We start from the raw sequence: 19,527 nt of genomic DNA, 5'->3' as shown, positions 1-19,527 counted from the left end.
TTGGAGTCAAAATAAATTAGTTTATTTTGTTCAGCATGGCCAAAATCCATCCCACTTAGTTTTACCTACATAAGTAAAGAGAACAGCCTGTTGTAGGCTTTTCTCCATAAACAATACAGACAGAGGTTGCTCCAAAGGGACACTCAGCACCACCTAAGATCTGATTTGTCCTTCAGATGCGTGTATCTCCCACTAGTGATTATAAAGAAAATCAGGCTACCACAACTATTGTCTCGGCTTATGAACTTCAAATAGACCTCAGTGAGTCTCAGTAAAGTAAGCATGAACAATTTGGTGTTGTACTTGTAGGGCTTTCCTCCCTCAAAACCCACAAACGTGACAGTTAATGACAAGCAACAAAATAGTTGACAAAGCAGGAATTACTGTGGTGCCATTATTGAAGCCACATTAATTGTGGTTGCAATTGGGTGAATTACAATGGGTGATGCCGACCCTTATTTCTTCTTCCTTAGGGGGATCAACAATTGCATTTCAGGATCCCTGCTGTGAAAAGCAAACCTTTCACTGTGACACAACACCAACCCTGAACTGCATGATATGCTGGCAGATTGTGTTCTGTATTTCAGGGAGTCCAGTGCAGTGTTTTTTCTCATTCATTACCGGCAATCAAGCCATTTGAAAGGAAATGAGAGATGAAGAGCTAAACACTCATTTAGAGAGAGGAGAGATAATCAAGAGAATAAAAGTCTTGTCTCAGATTTTGCATATGATTTCTCAACACTAAGGAACATATAATTGATGTGTAATACATATAACTAATATCAAACAGTAAATTAGATTTAGAAAGTCAATCACCAATGGAAATTAACTTTGAAGAATAGGTAATGTTAACCCTAGTCATAAAAGCAATAAAAACCCTCAATGAAAAAATCTGACGCACATGCGTTAGCTTAATATTGGCAATACAGAACACAGTATTATTGAACAATGCATGGAGCATGCTATTCTAAAAAATAACTGTATTTTGACAGATGATTCTGTTATGAAGGGCTGATAATACTGACATCTGAGGAACACCAGTAAGGAGAGATGAATCAAATGGTACGAGTATGTTCCCCGTAGACACCACAGAATTTGCAAGCCTTATTCTACAGCAACAATAATGAAACACTAAAAGGCAAAGAAACTGAGAAATACCTAAGTAGAAATGCCATCAGATGAATAGGAAGTGAGACACATTCAAATAAACATAATGTTTTCAAGAATAGGTAAGTGGATTCTCTGCAGTCACAGATTTAATGCCCTAATTCTAGATCATGCAACCAGAAACTTCTTTCATACCCCGTATCTGCTTCAACCTGCTGGGGTGTTGGCCCTCTCAGCAAACAGGTTCTAAAAAGAAAATTTGACTAACCGACTACCGCTACTTCCAAATTAGCAGCTGAAGTGTGTTCATAACACATTCAAAACAAACAAGCCTACACATTACCCAGAAAATTTTCCCATGTTAACAATTCCAGATTCCAAACCAAATATGCAACAACTAAACCAAAATTATGGTTATCAAAAAGTAACACTTTAAACAACTTACGCTCTATATGAAACCCAAATTACTTTCTCAGCATATGAAAAGTCATCAAGATTGCAGTCACACAAGCAGAAAACAGTACCATGTACACTCAACACATTTTAGTTATTTATAACTATTTTCTAACGTGTAACAATGACCACACTACACAAGGAAACTTGATTTAGCTAGCATTGTAGCTCTTGAGTTAACGGAATGATAGCTTATCTGAGCCATGCAAGAAATTTTGTCAGAACCATACAACGCTTTCGCATGCTACACAAGAAACATTTTGCAGGCTAAATAAAATATATTTACATTATTTCATTAAATTACAAACAGACTCATTTTCATAGGTAACAGATACATGTAACCCAGAGGTAACAGTAAAACAATTCCTTAGCAAAGGGGTCAATAGATTGCTTTTCTTAATCTTTTATGATACCTCCAAAGTACTTCAGAATAAGACGTGTCATCATGGTGAAAGAGTGTTCTTTGACATCATGCACTGCTGTTATTTTAGCTTTGTCTAATTCATTTTTCACTAGCACTTAAGAGTTCTTCTTTTTTTAGTTTAAGCAATGCCATGGGAACTAATAACAACTACCTGCAAAGAATAAAACTGTGAATTATGCAACAAAACACACAATATGAAAAATAGAGAAAAAATGTACTAAAAAATTGTTGTATGCCAGCTACTTTATACTTAGCGTGATAAAACTTGGAAGGTATGTGCAATTATTTTAGCTAGACTTAGTAAACTTGACCTATTAGCTAAAGACACATCACAACTATGTACAAGAAGTTATAAACTGCAAGTTATTAGTTTGTCATCAAATATTTTATACTGACAAGCATAAACACTTCCACTAAACAGAATAAGACTTCCAAGCTCCTAAATGCTAGAGGTTTAAACACCTACTTTCCTGAAAACTATTCCAGCTATGCATCCAATACCTTTGACTTCAAAAGGGTCACGGAATCCTTTTACAAGCCAACCACATAAGAAGAGATTTTTGCACACAGCTCCAAATCCTTACCTTTCTGTAGACTATCATATTTGGAGAACTCTCCTCTGGGTCAGTGATTTCCACATTACTTGGATCAGTGGGCGCTTGGGCCATGTTTGCCTCTCGTAGCTCAGCCTGCAAGGACAGGAGCAAAAGTGAGCATGAACCCAGGGGAGCATGGCGAGGACACACAACTACCTCCAAGGCAGACAGACGAGGATGGTACATTGGAACCATGCTCCACGCTTAACCCAGTGCAGGATTTTATCACACTGTGTCAGACAGTTAAATGCTTTGAACCGATTTGTCTAAAGCACAATGCCCCAAGAGCGAGGACTGCCAAGTCACATACAGCTGTGGTTTGGGGTATCACACACACACATATATTTCTCCGCCAGTTCTGATCTTTTGTCATCAGCCCCCATTCAGTAAAAGATCAATTAATACTTCGCACACTTCCTTTCCTTGCACAAACAGCTTAGACTTTTCAATGAACTTTTGAGGTACCCTCAAACAAAAAGCCAAGGTGGATAAGCTTGCTGTGAGACAGAGTGAAACCCCACTGGAATCAGCAGGCACAGCAGACTGTCAGGCACACTGCTGGTTGTCACCTGCAGACGCCTCTGGCTCTCCCCAGCTCCAGGGCAGCAGCCGGGAAGCAAGAAGGCATACTCTGCTTGCTCAGAGTCATCTGCTTCCTTCACCTCTTCTCATGATGAGCCAGGAAGAGGCAGCAGGACACAGTCAAAAAACCACACATAATACTCCTTAACCCAAACTATGTTCTAGAAGCACAGAAGTGCTGCCTTATCTCCCCCAGGTCATGCCAGGCTTGAGGCAAAACATTAGCCCTTAAAGGGGCGGGGGTGGTGGTGGTGTAAGCCCAGTGCAGGGAGGACAATTTAAATTCTAAGTCAAATTTCTAAGTCAAATGCTGTATTTTAAATTTATTTCCACCAGCACATTTGACAAGTTACATCTTAAATGAAATGCTGCTATGGATCCATGTGGTGACCTTTCCTAGCCTAAAAGGTAACACTGCCTCTTAGAGTCACTGGCATTAAAGCTGTTTGACAAGCTCAATTTTTTTAACATTGAAAAGATTGAAATTTCCCATCTCAACATATTTTATTAACAATTGAGACAAAAGTCTAAATATGTTCACACATGCATAATCTACACATTCACTCGTAAAACCCAGTTCACCACTAAACCTCCTCCCTTATTTAAGGAACAAGATACTTCCCTATTCCTTTCTCTACCCGCTTTTCACATTCCCACAGGCGACAAAGTGCCCCAGCATATAACACACATACATAGCATACAATTATGTATATAATACAGCCCAAGCCATTCTAGCTGTCAGTTATCAGCTCCCAAGGACAAAGTCAAGTGCCAGAATCGGACAACCTCAGACCATATCCCAGCTCTGCTCTGCCTCAGCAATGAAAAGACTGTTCCTGTAACATGGCATCCTCAGCTGGAGCCAGAAGCAGCCAAGAGACCCCTTTAAACAAGGGAGATCCCTTTAAGCAGGGGACAGAGACCAAGGTTAATCATCCTACATCAATCCAAATTCCTTCTTTTATTTCTTTTACGAAGCACGCATACTCACACACGACTGTGGACATAAATGCATTTGTACATGCAGATACCAATTCTGAAACTCAGTAATACAGTTCTAGCTCAAATTAAACAATATACATATATATTACCTTTCAAAGGCATGTTGAGGCCAATTTACACACTATTTTATATTTAAAGGACAAAAAAATTATTTTAATTCCTATTAAACTCTCATGTCTTCCTGGAAGCCCAAGAACTGCACTGTTGTGCCAGGTCATGAGCTAGAAAGGAAACAGACTAAATTCTCTAAGCAAAATGATTAGATGCAAAACTTAAATAGCACAAATGGTGAGGAGTAAAGCTTTTTAAAATTATAGCACTTAGAATGATTTACACTAATGTGCATTTTCACAGCACTTTTAGTCATGATTTCAAGTCACTGAAGAGTTAGGCTCTAGTTATCACCACTAAATTGAACGGAGCAGGAACTCGGTAGAGATTTTATGTAACTTTCTGAAGGAAAGCAGAGCTGAAAGCCTATGTCAAGTCACCCGAGATTCAGCTTCACCTGCAGTATATAAAAACCATGTTCACTGCTTACTTTAAACTTGAGATTAGATATGCATACTTTAAAACAATTGCAGTTAACTTTTGATTGAGCAATATGTCTTTAAAGAAGAAATTTCCAATTTCTAATCAAAAAGCCCTCTGTAGCTTTACTTAACTGTGCTTTGTTCATTGCATTATTCACTTTGAACATCACATTTACAAATTCTGTTGTTCTTGTTCTACTATCAGCTTACTTGATCTTTTCTGATTCTTCAGGATTTTCCCCCAAAGCGCATCTTGAAGATTTTCATCTGCTCCAGTGCAACAAGACAATAACACCTTGCACAATATGGCTGTCACGCTGTTCACCGTGACACTGAGGGAACCACCAACTGCCTCTGAAGATCTACAACAGGTAATCAATACAAACAAACCTGCTGCTGGAATTCTGCAAAAGTGCCTCCCACTGGTGCCCAGCATCTCCTGATGGGTTTTGGTCAGGAACAGCAGGAGCAGGGCCACCTTTGCAGGAGTGACAGCAGGATGGATGCCGCAGAGGACAAGGCTGCAGACAAGGTGGGACTGAGGTGCACCCCAGAGCTGACAAAAGCATGAACAATCCCTTCACACAGCCCAGGCGCTGCTGGTGCTGGGATGAGCCCTAGTGAAGCCCCTGGACCAGGGGGTCCCCCAGGGCCCTTGAGGAATTGTCAGGGCTCTGGCCATCACCCAAGTTTCTTGACTTTCTTCTAGACTGCTTTTTTTTTAAAAAAAAACACAAAATCCTTTTTTAGGTGGTATTCTTATTCTAGAGAAAAAAAAGACTACAGAGAAAATAAGACAGTGATATGACATGGGCATGCTCTTGGCTCTTCAAGATGAAAGCATGGCAATGCTGGGTACCCGTGGATCTTATTACACCAGTGCTTTTTAATGTACGGGAGCTGAGTACAGCTCAGCATGCAGTGATGCAGGGCTGCTTCCCTGCACTCCCACCACGCTAAAGCCTGGTTTCAAAGCAGTTCACAAATGGGGCATTCACTAGCCTGAGGATTGTGGCACTGATTTCACACCCCACAGATGCAGACAAACTGCCAGTCATGCAGCAGCAATACCTCTGACTAAGGAGCAACATCAGCACAGCCCAGGGGAGCACCGCTTTGTCTCCACCTGGGGGACAGACCAGCAGGGAGAAGGGCACTGAGCCCAGAGCCAGGGCTCCAGTGATGGAAGCTACCTGCTATGAACACAAACAAGACTGCTCACGTTCAAAGGACAGGTTTTTTAATCCGAATAATCATGATGCATTTGCAACCCTTTAATTAATATAATGGTATGTGATAGTCCAATTCTGACTAGCATAGTTCTCTTAAAAAAAAAAAACCAAACAAAAACCCAGTAGTCTAGCATCGCAGGACTAATTTTTCAAGAGATCCTATTGAAATCTATTCTTTCTACACAATTTTTTCCTCACTGCCAGCCGAGTCTACTCGGGATGCAAGCAGAAAGTCACTACACATGTTAAAGAGAGTCTGCCCTCTAAACCTTTCTCTAAGCACTTATTTGCAATGCATCAGCCAGAACAGAATCCAGCTCGGTCTTATATAGACATGTCAGCTACATGGGGCTGAGAAGGGCAAGCATTTTATTTAGGTTTTTAAAAAAATTAAAAGTATTCACGCACAGCCCTCAGTTAAGAGCCTCACCAATTACTACCTGAGGAGCACCATCAGCTCCTTACTCCTACAGGCAGGTCACTACATTACCAGCAGCTAACTCATACCAGCCTGCAGCCACACACCAGCAATCTAAATCCAAATGCATACCTTCAAAAAAAAAAAAAAGTGGTCTGAATTCCAACTCTCAGGTTCAAAAGATGCTGTCTTCCCACAGCTGTTTTTCTGACAATAGCCATGCTTGCAGTAAGCCAGTCTCCTCAGTGGCAAAAGCGATATAAATTGAAAACCATTTGTGCTAACCATCTTCTCACTCCGCCGCACGCAAGGAGCAAACCAGCAATCTTCAACTTCTTGTTTATGGAGAAGATAGCCTATGAAGCCTTTAAAAAAATTACTCCCAAAAATAATCTAAAAAGAGAGGGTACATTCGCCCCTTGCTGGTTTTTCCTTTTTCTAAAATTTTATTCTTTATTATAGAACAGTTCTGCTTTTTCCTGAGCAACATAATCACATGGGACTAGACAGGCAGCCTTTAACAAAATGCACTGAATCACAGTACGAGTTTTCTCTCTCTCTTATCTGATCAGGCTCATCAAACTCTCCCAAAAACCAGAAACTGCAAAAAGATATGGCTCCCATACATTACAAAAGGATCAGTGAACTCCTTTAAACTGGAATAACCAATTTTATAAAATGCCCCAAAAAGTAAGAAAAATTTTTTTCTTCAACAGCTGCCTCTTTAGGAGTTTAATAATAAAATTTCAAAGACTATAACTTTTGCATTTTTGTGCATAAACACTGTCAGTATTAAATCTCTACATATATGCAAATTCAGTGAAAACATCTATGCAGTAAATTAAAAGATTCCCATAAATATTCTAAAACACCTTGACTACTGTAAGAAAAGACTATTGTAAACAAGACTGCTGTAAGAAAACTCTTATAGGCACAGACACCCATGTGCTTCACAGAAATTACCCCACCAAGGAGTCCTTATACATTCTGGGTTTTATAGGTAATAGAGAAAGAAAAAAGTACAACGTTAGAAGAAATTTTGCAAAATAAGCTATTTCTTGAAAACATCACCAGTGTTTCCCAATACAGGATTATATTTGGACCCTAAGCCTGCATTTCAATAAATAAGTTGTCAACTTAAGCAAAATTGGGAGTGCAAAACATTTCTTGCACATTTGAGATAAAATGAGATAGTTTGTTATAATGTGCATAAATTTAATCCTGGAAAATAATCTATCATGTGAATCACCATGTAAACATCCATCAGCACTGCTCAGCTGAAATACAATTCTGGGTGACAATAAGTGGAAGTTACCTTTATGCCGTGTAATTAATATATTTCCAGGGCATCTTATCATTGACACGTAGTGCTAATGTCAAATCATGAGATATTTGGAGCTTTACCACACAACCATAGAGTAAAATACAATTTCATGTCATTAATATCTAGGTAATTTATTTCTAATAAGCAAAACTGATCTAGATTACATGACTTTTAGGTGCCTGAGAATTCACATAACCTTCCACCTTGCTGAACTGATAATTACCTAGTAGCAAAAATCCCTACCTGGTTTGCTAGAATAGATCATGTTATTAAGGTGACAGGAGGGAAGAGACAAGAAAAAAATTAATCAGTCAATCTGAATTCAATTAGTCACCATTAAGTTAATATTTCACATCCATTACAAAAGTCTCACTAGAATTCCACTGGAAAGAATGAAACTTGCAGCTTCATGCTTCTCTCCTGGTTTTCTGTTACTTTAAGTGATCTGGATAACGGCATCAAGTGTAGCCTGATGAAGTTTGCAGATGACACCAAACTGAGTGGGGAAGTAGACACTCCAGAAGGGAGAGCTGCTCTGCAGGGAGATCTGGATAGGCTGGAAGACTGGGCCAGCAAGAACCTTATGAAGTTCAACAAGGAGAAGTGTAAGGTCCTGCACCTGGGAAAACATAATCCAGGAGTGCAGCACAGACTGGGATCCACCTGGCTGGAGGGCAGCTCTGTGGAAAGGGACCTGGGGGTCCTGGTGGACAGGAAGCTCAACATGAGCCAACAGGGTGCTGCTGCGGCCAAGAAGGCCAACAGGATGCTGGGTTGCATCAAAAAGGGCATCGCCAGCAGAGAGAAAGAAGTCATCACCCCGCTCTACACAGCGCTGGTCAGGCCACACCTGGAGTACTGTGTACAGTTCTGGTCCCCACCATACAAAAAGGATGTGGATGGGCTGGAAGGGGTCCAGAGAAGGGCCACCAAGATGATCAGAGGACTGGGAAGCTGCCATACGAGGGTAGGCTGGGAGAGCTGGGTTTGTTCAGCCTTGAGTAAAGGAGGCTCAGAGGGGATCTCATTCCCATGTACCAGTACTTAAGGGGTAGCTACAAAGAAGATGGAGACTCCCTTTTTACACAGAGTCGCATGGAGAGGACAAGGGGGAATGGATACAAGCTGCTCTTGGGGAGATTCTGATTGGACACAAAAGGAAAATTTTTCACAGTGAGGACAGTCAACCATTGGAATAATCTCCCCAGGGAAGCGGTTGACTCGGCCACGTTGGGCACCTTCAAGATTTGACTGGACAGGGTGCTGGGCCATCTTGTCTAGACTGCGCTCTTCCTAGAAATGTTGGACTAGATGATCCCTGAGGTCCCTTCCAACCTGGGAATCACTAACTAAGACTTGGGCATGCCCAGCAAGGTACGCATACTAGAGGACAACATACAGTATATCGTAGAAGTCAACCTGTTTACCAAGGCGAATATATCAACCAGAAGATCCCAGGTCCAACATGGGCGATGGCTGGTCTAGCTCAGTCAGAGCCCTGCACAATTCACCTCTACTCTTCCTTCAGAAGTAAATCTGTATGACTAACAAAATAATTTTCCAAATGGGAACTGATACAACACCTGTCTCAGTCAGACAAAAGCTGAGGAGACTGGAGATGAGGTCAAAACTCCACCATCTACTCCAGTATTCTTACTGGTGAGGAAGGTGAAACACTGCTATTACACACGGCACTGCTGACCACTGCGCTCAGTGGAACAAGACTCTGCAAGCATGTTCCCCTACTAAGAGAGATGCTGAGGAGGACACGAGGGCTAGTGCAAAAGGGGCTGAGCATCCCCATGTAGGGAGCCACACCACAGTTAGCAGTGACAGACTAAAGGGTCCTGTGCCACTCCGGATACCACCGCGCTGCTCCCCTGCATGGACAAGCAGCAAAGAGAGTCTGCTTCCATCAATGAAGTACAGCTCCCAGAGCATCTAAAAATCCTTCCAAATACTGTTTTGGACTTCAAATTGTAACTGAAGTTACTCTGAAAATACTTTTCCAGTGGAAGATCATCCCAGACCTTCTGCCCTTCCTTGCAAGTGCTGAACACTGCAGTACTATCAACAATATTCAGTCTGTTGCCTTTTTTAAGTAACAAAGTATAAACACTGCCAGCAACTGCACTTAATGTTAAAATTTTTGTCAAACAAATTCCTCCTTGTTTATGAGAAAGCAGTTTTGTTTACACTGGGATAATTCACGGATTCTAAAGGACCCCATTCCTCCCCTTTCTGAGGTACCAGGGAGCCCCATGCTGAAGTACTGGAGCTCAAAGCTTCTCTCACTCAGCAGGACAAGAGACAGGCAGGCATCTAGGCATGGAAACAGCAGAGACTTTTGCCTCACCCTGCCAGAGCATGAAGAAAGGACCCAGTTCTGGGATACTCCCTTTTTCTTCTCTTTAAGGAAACTGGAACAAACCTGATGAAGACTGGGATTTCTAATTCTTACTACTCTCACAGATGTTTCCTAAAGGTGCAGCCTCCTTCCACACATGTAACTAAGTGCTTCCTGTGAAAAACCTGCTTCAAAACATTGTACAGGTATATCTACATTTGCACACAGGGAGCAAGCAGGGAGGGAGCAAGCGCCAGGCTCCTGATCACCAGCACTGCTTAACTGCTAGTTTGCTCCCAGGTTCTCTTTTGTGGAGCTCCAAACCAGCGTGTGGACATAGGTCTGGGAACACAGTTCTCACCCATCACCACTTGCTTCCAAGAGTCAGCACGGATGACCTTAGACAGGGTTTGGCTCCCTACTTCTTATCCATTCCTCCAGCAGTCTCCCAATAGGTTCTGCAACCCCACACAGCCTCCCACCATGTCCCAAGTCATGCAATGCATAACCTCATCCTTTTGGTGGGCTGCAGGACAATCTCACATTTTTTTAAACACTGTACTTGGAAAAAAACCACACATAATGATCACTGTGTCTTTGGGCCACAGAGGTACCATCTAGTCACCAGAGAAGGCCCCTCTGGCCAAGTATATGCGCTATGGACACAGCCATTTCTTAGACAGAACTAGCACTCAGACATGAGGCAATCCAAGCCACTTGACTTCCTACAGACAGAGGCTACAAGCTTAAACTCAGCCCACTGTGCAATCTAATGTGAGCAGCTGGTTTCTGTATGTCCTCCTCTCCAACCACTTGCTGTTCCCCATTACATATGTCCTCTAATAAAACAAGTGAGTATGCACAGTGTGGTGGTCTAAGCAGAACATTGCCAACAAGGGATCACAAAGGCCTTGTTCCACCTCCAAAAAAGGGTGCTCTCTGTGGTCTTGAGCAATTTTCTCTCCATCTGTGAGAACTGTGGTAGTACTCACTCTGTCACATAATTGTATAACAGATGACACTAAGGATGGACAGTTCCAGTTATTCCAGTCATGTTAGCTGCAGGTGACCTGCCTCCATCACCTGGCAGATGATCAGGCTGCTTCTTGATAAACCATGGAAAATTACTTACTTTCCTCCCCTTTCCCCAGGGCGCCACACCCCATTTTGATTTTATGCATTTCTAAATCTGCAGGTATTTCTAGCCATTTTAGATTTCTGAAAATACTGTCTGCAACTGGATGTTACATCCAGGAAATCTAGGGGCAGAAGCCAAGATAAAGTAACTTTCTCCGCATCTGACACTGACTAGGTCCTCAGTTCCCTGATGCTTAGAGGCATTCTCTCTCTCTTTTTTTTTTTTTTTCTCTCATAGAGAAATACACAGTAGCTGTTTTCTCGTCTGTCCACCCAAGGTGTGCTGGAAGCATTGCTGACTTAAAATGAAGACCTTTCTCACTTTCAGAGTTTTCAATCTATTATTTGATAGGTAGACAAACAAGGCGAGCAAGACAACTAAAAGGAAAAATGGAATGCGGATGGGTGGTAGCAAATACTGACAAATGAACTTCTTATTAACAAGGCAAATTTTTCCCTTTACGAAATCAATTGTTAAAATGGGCACTTGCATACCAAATCTACTTTTAATGGATGAGAATGATGTTATACCCAGGAAGAAATTGCCTCAAATACATCCATCCTTCTTCCAAAGAATTCAGAACAAAATGCAGTATCTACCTGTAATCAATCTACCTTCCATTAAAAAATACCGCTGCAAGTACAAGATCTCTTGGAAAGGCTCTGAGCCAACATGCTGTTACCAAGGATAGATACAGAGAATGTAACAGCAAATATATGCTGAATATTTAACTGAAACAAGTGTCAGTGCTATACAAATTTAGAAATGCAAAGAGATAGATATAGCCCAACTTTGAACTTCATCTGAATAGGTGACCCCAAACTACTGAAGTATTTATAAAGTGCTATCAGTCTGCAAGGAGCAGTTGCAAAGGAGAGCACTGAAGCTGTACTTTGCTGTTTTCCAACAATGCCAACTTATTGGCCAGAATCATTCCCTGTGGAAAATGAGTAACTGCACTGATAACACAGAGCTTGAGGGTACACTTCTAGTCCCTTCTCCAATATAAGTCCTTCATTGAAAAATTATCTTCCTTGGATCAGTTAAGGTGTGCTTACAAGCATCTTGTCCATGAAGCTGGTTCATCAAATACACCATCGCTGAAAGCGACTTGTACTTTATGCACCACAGAAAGTACTAATTGTAACTACAGTAAGCTACTTCTGGGGGGTGAACTGCATTTTCTATTTTACACTGTATCCAATAAGTTGAAAACAACTGAAGAAAATGGATTCAAAGAGAACACTGAATGAGAAGCACAGGCTAATGGATGTTCCAATACTGGCTGACAAGAAAAATCAAAATACTAAAATTAAAAAAAAAGGCCCTAGTACCTGTCAGATTCCAAATTCAGAATTACTCTACCTAAACTCCCTTCTCCAAATGGAGCTTGCTAAAATAAAGCTCCCTTTAAGTAGTCTAATGCAAGTTGATATAACAACCAATCCACCCCTGCATTGATCAGTGACTGCACAATCTCATTTAAAACACCCCAAAGTGCTGAGAGCTCTTGCTTGTTGTTCATTCTCAAGAGGATGGAAAATTGCAAGCACCCTGCAACCAAATAAAACGCAACATTTGCTACCCAAAAGCACAGGCGCTTTTGAAGATGCGGCACCATACAATACCACCTGTGCAAATGAACACAACTGGTTGCATCCCACCTGCTTCAAGGACATGATGTAATATACTATGATTTCACTGCCCTGCTGTTTACCACACCACACGGCCTTTTCAGATGCAAATTACATCCAAATCACTTCAGTAATTGCAAAGTAAAAAGCATCTAAGCCACTCCTGAATTAGCCAGCTCAAGTTCACACACCCACGCAGTTCAGCAGAGTCTACAAAACCCACTGCAGTGGTTCATCTAACTTGAACTACCCAATGCTGCAACTGGACTACTATAAACACCAATATATGCTACGTACATTATAAATACTAATATGCGTTACTACTACTGCTGTTATACTATAATATTTCTATCAAGACAGTTCCTTTAATTGAGCTAATGTGTGCCTATGCCAGACTGCCGTTACACTAGCGAAGGCATAATCTAAAACTAGTTGCTCATCTGTGACAAGAGGCAAACATTATTTTCTTTTACAAAATGATAAACTAAATCACAATGAAATTAAGTGACTTCCCACATTCACATAATGGATGACAGAGCAGTAAATCGAACATATAAGCCCTGACTTTCAAACCATTAGTTCTCATTTGCTCAACATGCAACCCCATAGCACAGCAGGTCTGTAGTAATCAATCTGAGGAGCTTTTAAATACTCTTTGAACCTTTCACTGCTGATGCCAGCGAAGCGCAGCGAAAAAGACAAAATATTGTCCCTTTCTGCTGGGATGATGTTTGTAATGTGTAATTGAAGATTCCTGGCAAAAATACAGCACTAATTCCTCTCCACTGCCTACCTACCTCATGGTCCCCACCACCCCAGTACAGGCACAGTGCAGTACCTGTGCCTTACTCTGCTGCTGCTGAGCCTAGGAACAGAGAGCTGCTTCCCGCATAACAATGCAGAGCTCCTGGGACGTCAATACGTCAGAACCTTATTGCTCGCTGAAGTGTTAATCTACCTCTCTCTCTCCACATTCTTTGCCACCAGCTACAGGAATGTTAAAAAATAGTATGAGATCTGATGTAACACAAGTGGGTAGCAGCAGTCTCTCTTGACTCCACAATCTTTCCAGAGCTTGACAACCAATGAGGAAAATACAAATTAGCTCTCCTCTTTCTTGCTCGTCTTCATAGATACAGTACAACAGCAGAAATTAGCTCATTCCCCAGTCACCACAGTACAGTATGACTCCAGCTGGAAACAGTAACTGAAATCATGGAAAAGTCTTTTTGTGATACAATTTCTATAGATTAAGAGAACACTGTGCATTCACTTACATTAATATCATCCTTTAAAGACTTTAAAAGTCACTATATCATTAAAGGAAAACTGTAATCAAACACAGTTTAGAACTCTCAATGATATACCCTTGAAAATGTAATAATAGGTGTAAGGCAAATTTTTCAAGGTACTTCCGACTGTGTGCATTCTAGTCACTTTAAAACCCCATAAATCCACCGCCCCGAGGACACAATGCAAGCAGTGCTTCCACAGTCGCTACACAGAAAGTTAAGTAGTGAAGAGTGGAGGCAGAGATTCACAGGAAAAAAAAAGTTAGAGATGTAGGAACATGATAATTTAGTTCAGAATATGAAGACAGATGTTCAACTATATGTAAGTGCTCAAAGATGAAAAGAGGAAATTTTGTAGCCTGAAGAAGTCAGATGGGCAACTCCACAGGAAGCGGAGTTCTGAAAGCGGGTTCTGAACACCCAAGGTGGTGTCCATCACCACCTACAGACACCTAAATGTTCCCAAAATGTGCTTGGCCAGCACAGCTCTGGTCAGCTTTCCTCTAATAGGCAGACAGAGCCACAAGCATTTGGGTTAAAAGTACTACTACACCTTCAGTAATAACACAGGGCCATGATACCTCACTTACATCTCGACTGATACTTTAGATGGCAAAGTGCTGCCTTATGCCACACTGGTGACAGCAGTTCAAAGGCTGACATGAAGAAACACCCTTCCAAATCACCAACGTAATACTCTTATTGTACCCAGGTTTTCTTTGTAATTGTAATTCTGTGGTATGAATTGACATCGATAATAACACAATCATGGAAAAGCTGAGAGGAGTCCTGTGAGGAACCAGGAGCATTTCAGTTCTGACAACTAGATGCAATATTTGTACCCTGAAACAATCCCGAGCTGCTTAGTGAAGTGGACCTGTTTGTTCAAACAATCTCCCCTCTGAAGAGCCTAGGTGTACTTGCAGAAATGTGACTGAAGCTCCAAGGGATGAGCACACACGAAGTAATAACCGATCATAAGGCACTCTTGTAACATTGGGCATGGGAAGAGCAGCTCACCCTCATTCTGCTGCCACTTTACGACTGTAGGGTTTGATTTAGGTATCAAAGGTGTCTCTGGCTAGAGCCCCCAGGTTAGTTATCCCTAATTCTTGAAAAGCTGGAGGCTCATATTGTTATCAAGTACAGCAAAAAAATAATCTCCCCGCAACACCCTTGTATTTCCATTAGGAAGCCTGAGCCACAGCACTGCAAGATGCAGAAGTTTCACCACAGACTAACAGCATCCTAATGTACCATGTTAGGATGATACAGTGCAGCTATTTTGTCTTCCTGCTACTCCACGTACAGCAGCTTCTTTTCTTTCCCTGCCATCTGCTAGTTTGCTGCAGTCTGCTGGGACAGGACTGCCCTCTCCTCTTCCCCCCTTCTTGGCTGCTCGAAGGGACGATGACAGATTCCTAGCATTTTCACTCCATACACTCAGCTTTCCTCCAGCTGCCTCAGAAACATTAACCAACACAGTTACTCCCATGAATGAACAGTGCTCTGCTCATCTCTGCCGTACCAGTGGGCTCCGCCAGAATTACATGCTAGATGCTGAAACACCTTCTAAATGGTTAGCCAGGAGATAATTGCTGCTTTAAGAGGACACACCTTTTCCTCTTACACTCAGGTGTCATGGATTAAAACAGATATCTGCACTACCTGCATCACAGGGACCATCAGAGAGAAACTAAGGCAAGCACTGTCAACACTGATGATATCCAGCTTATTATTATGCCTTTTCTTAGAAGGCAAGGGTAGTAAGAAGAAATCAGTGAGGTAGGTGAACAGCAATCTTCAAATATGCATAAACCTCAGTGTGAGATGTTCAGCAAATAACTACTTCTCCTTCTAATCACTACTACAGTTCAAAATGGAAAAAAAATATGGGCTATCTAAGCTCCACCACACTTGTAGCCTGTTAGGGAAGGAACTAGAATGTTTGATATTAATTATTATATTAGGTCATTAGAAAAAGGAGCAGCTCATTCTTCAGTATTTAACACACACATTCAAGCAATGAATGCTGTTATTCTGTGCTTGTAACCATATGCCCCCAAGTCAATAACTGCTCTTCAACATCTGACCTCTTTTTAAAGCAGATTTACAAGGAAGTACAGTGAAAGTGTTCCCAGTCAGCTGGTGAGAAAGTATTGTGCATCCTAACTACACAGCAAACAATTGCTAGTTCTTCCGATCTGCAAGATTAGGATAAATCTGGCATTCAAAAAAAAAGAAATGGATGACGGCAAATACACACAACCTTCCACTTCAAAATAAACCCAAATTGAGCTTGGAGGGTATTTACGATGATATCAAATGCCTTAAATCCCCAAAGCTTTGAACTACAGTTAACCTCTTTCACTATGTTCTTTCAGCAAGCAATCATAAATAACACTATACCACTATACCTTTACAAAGCGCTTTTTACACTCTCAGCTTTCAAAGCACTTCCCATAGAAACAAGCAAACACAAATGAAACAGCTTTCTTTGGGGTGGGGGAAGCCACAGCGTAACACAACAACGTAAAGGTGAGTTTTACAGAACGGCTTTATTTATCAAAGACAGATCTTCCTGCTTTCTGATCCCTACACACCGGTAATGAACAAACAAAAAAACAATCAAGAGCAATCATGCATATCCATAATCTTTAATTTCAGGAGAGCATTAGGAAGCGCTACGCTGCTCTGTAGCATGCTGGCTACACTTGGGATGCAGTTCTGGCAAGCCCCTTGCAGGTCAGCCGAAGCAAGCCCCGACTTACCCAGGCCGTCCCAGTGAGGGCTGCGTCCAGCAGCGAGAGCAGCCCTGGTGTGGACAGGACGTCAAGATCAGAGCCACAGATGTCGTCAGCTCCTTGGAGCAGCAGCCCTGACTGCTACGATGTCTGAACCATACGAGTGGCAGCATGCCATTATCTATACAGAATTCTGCATCTTCCTCAGGAAAAAAAATACTTGAAGCTCCTTGCTGGCCCCCGCAACCTATTCCTCTATTTATGCTGTCGCAGCTAGTGACTAAGGAGATGCTCTTACTGTCACGGGAGACTAAGACTCTGGGAGGAGAGTGCCTGGCAGCTTTACTCTCACACACCGATCTGTCTTCACACACAGGCACTTTGTCGGTGGATGAAAGCCTATTATTGCCATATGCTACCAAAGCGAAACAGTTTCTGAGTTCTCCCATGGGGCACTGGCTCCCCCTCCAAGCTGTACCCCAGTACTCGCTGCCCCCCATCCTTCTCCACGGCCTCCCCCCAAAAAGCTCTGTCCTTTCAGAGCACCACAGCTCGCCCCGTGTCCCCACCGAGCCCCAGCTCCCCAGGCACTGCTTTTGTACCTGTTGGGACACCGAGACAACGGAACCCCAACCCAGCTCCGAGGGGTGCACCCCCGCACCGCCCAGGAACCCCCCGGGGCACGGCCGGAGACCGGGTCCCCCTTCCCCGAGGCCCCTACGGGAGAGGGAAGCGCGGCCCACGCGGGGCCGGGGGGGCGCCCAACGGCCCGGGAAGGGACAGAGTTTCCCGCCGCGGCCCGGTACCCACAAGCACGTATGTCACACACGCTGCGCACCTGCCCGCTACTCCCGACTCGGAGCAAAGTCGTCCCCACCACCGCCCCGGGGCTGCCCGAGCACCCCCTCCCGCCGGGCGACTGCGGATAACGAGGGAAATAACGGCAGCGGGAGCAGCCCCTGCCCCAGCCCACTCCCATTACCTTAGCAACCGCGCCGCCGCCCCCCGCCTCGCCGCTCCTCAGGGGCGGAGGGGGGCCCGCACCATGGCGTGAGCCTGCGGGCGGGGCCACCGGGTTTACCGCGGCTCCTCTCCGCGCCTCTTCCGAAAAATAAATAAACCTCTCCTCAGCGCCCCTCAGGCTGCGGCGGGGACGGCGCCGGGGTTGCCCCGCCTCGGCCGGCCCCTCGCAGCCTCCGCCCGACCTGCCGCCGAGCCCCGCGGCCGCGGGCGGCCCCGGCCCCGCCGCAGCAGCGCCCGCTGCGGGCAGGCCGGGCTCACTTCCCCCGCCCGGCACCGCGGGAAGCCCCTTTCCCCCGCGGTGTGGGGCCTCTCGCCCTTTGCCGGTGATGCGGGGAAACTTCATGCCCCCACTCCCTTCCCGCCACCTCGGCTGCTTCTGGGCTACTCGGCGCAGCTCTGAAGGAGCCAAGGACGGGCCTTACATCCATGTTGCGCTCGTATTTATACATGTGTTGTATTGCGTGATTAATGTGTTAGGTAACATTCTTCCCTCTGTAACCACGAACCCCTGGGTCGTGCTCTTTGAACACTCAGGATTTCTCAGCTAAAGCCTGGGATTGCAAGGAGCCCAGGGCTTGGCACACCATTATCGATCACAACAGGCAACACAACTTAAACAAAATCTCTGACAGACCCAACTCTTTTAAGCAGACCTGTCGCTTGGGCAAAAGCCATTCCTGTTGGCTAGGATGAGTGTCCATACATTAATTGGTGGATGAAAAGCTGGACATGAGCCAACAGTGCGCACTCACAGCCCAGGCCAGCCGTATCCTGGGCTGCATCAAGAGCAGCGTGGCCAGCAGGTCGAGGCGGGGATTCTGCCCCTCTGCTCTGCTCTGGTGAGGCCCACCTGGAGCCCTGCGTCCAGCTCCGGGGTCCTCAGCACAGCAAAGTCATGGAGCTGTTGGAGGGCCACAAAAATGATCCGAGGGCTGGAGCACCTCTCCTATGAGGACAGGCTGAGAGAGTTTGGAGTTGTTCAGCCTTGAGAAGGCTGCAGAGAGACACAACTGTGGCCTTTTAGTACTTAAAGGGGGCTTATAAGAAAGATGGGGACAAACTTTTTAGCAAGGCCTGTTGTGATAGGACAAGGGTAATGGTTTTAAACTAAAGGAGGGTAGATTTAGGCTGGATATAAGGAAGAAATTTTTTACAGTGGGGGTGGTGAAGTGCTGGCCCAGGTTGCCCAGAGAGGTGGTAGATGCCCCACCCCTGGAAACATTCAAGGTCAGGCTGGACGGGGCACTGAGCGACCTGATCGAGTTAAAGATGTCCCTGCTCAGTGCAGGGGGGTTGGGCTAGATGACCTGTAAAGGTCCCTTCCAACCTAAAGTGTTCTATGATTCTATGAATTAGGTGTGCACGGTAGCTTGGCTACTTCCTATGGCTATTCTTCATCAATTTCTCTGTTGAGTGGGATGAGATTTTTATTCCTTTCCTTTTCCTCCAGAAGACAAGTTAAGCCCACCTCGCCCAAGACTGACCCTCAAGCCTGAGAAAGTTGTGTTGGAAAGCACTGGCCCAGACTTTACACCAGGCATCTGCGCCTGTCTCGTGCCAAACTTTTCTGCATTTCCAAGGTTTGGTTTCCACATGTTGGACTTATTTTTGAAGTTGAAACTCTTTGCAGCAAAGGTGCCAGCTCCACAGAGGAAAGGCTACTTTACCAACTTACATA

The 19,527-nt window shown here is 43.8% G+C and overlaps 1 protein-coding gene across 1 annotated transcript in view; it reads right to left on the bottom strand.

The window, feature by feature from the left end:
* Window positions 1–17,988, bottom strand: part of RGS6 (regulator of G protein signaling 6) — a 291,861-nt gene extending 273,873 nt beyond the window's left edge. Inside the window, exons 1-2 of the mRNA XM_064462381.1 lie at window positions 17,809–17,988; window positions 2,569–2,673 (exon numbers count right to left, since the gene is read on the bottom strand). Of these exons, the coding sequence (XP_064318451.1) occupies window positions 2,569–2,652 (84 nt within the window). The 5' untranslated portion in view covers window positions 2,653–2,673; window positions 17,809–17,988. The remainder of the gene's footprint in view (window positions 1–2,568; window positions 2,674–17,808) is intronic.
* Window positions 17,989–19,527: the final 1,539 nt, after the last annotated feature.

This window comes from Phalacrocorax carbo, chromosome 10 (genome assembly GCF_963921805.1).
Source record: "Phalacrocorax carbo chromosome 10, bPhaCar2.1, whole genome shotgun sequence".
NCBI lineage: Eukaryota > Metazoa > Chordata > Aves > Suliformes > Phalacrocoracidae > Phalacrocorax > Phalacrocorax carbo.
Note: the sequence above shows the minus strand (reverse complement) of the source record. Positions and strands in the feature narration are given on the sequence as shown.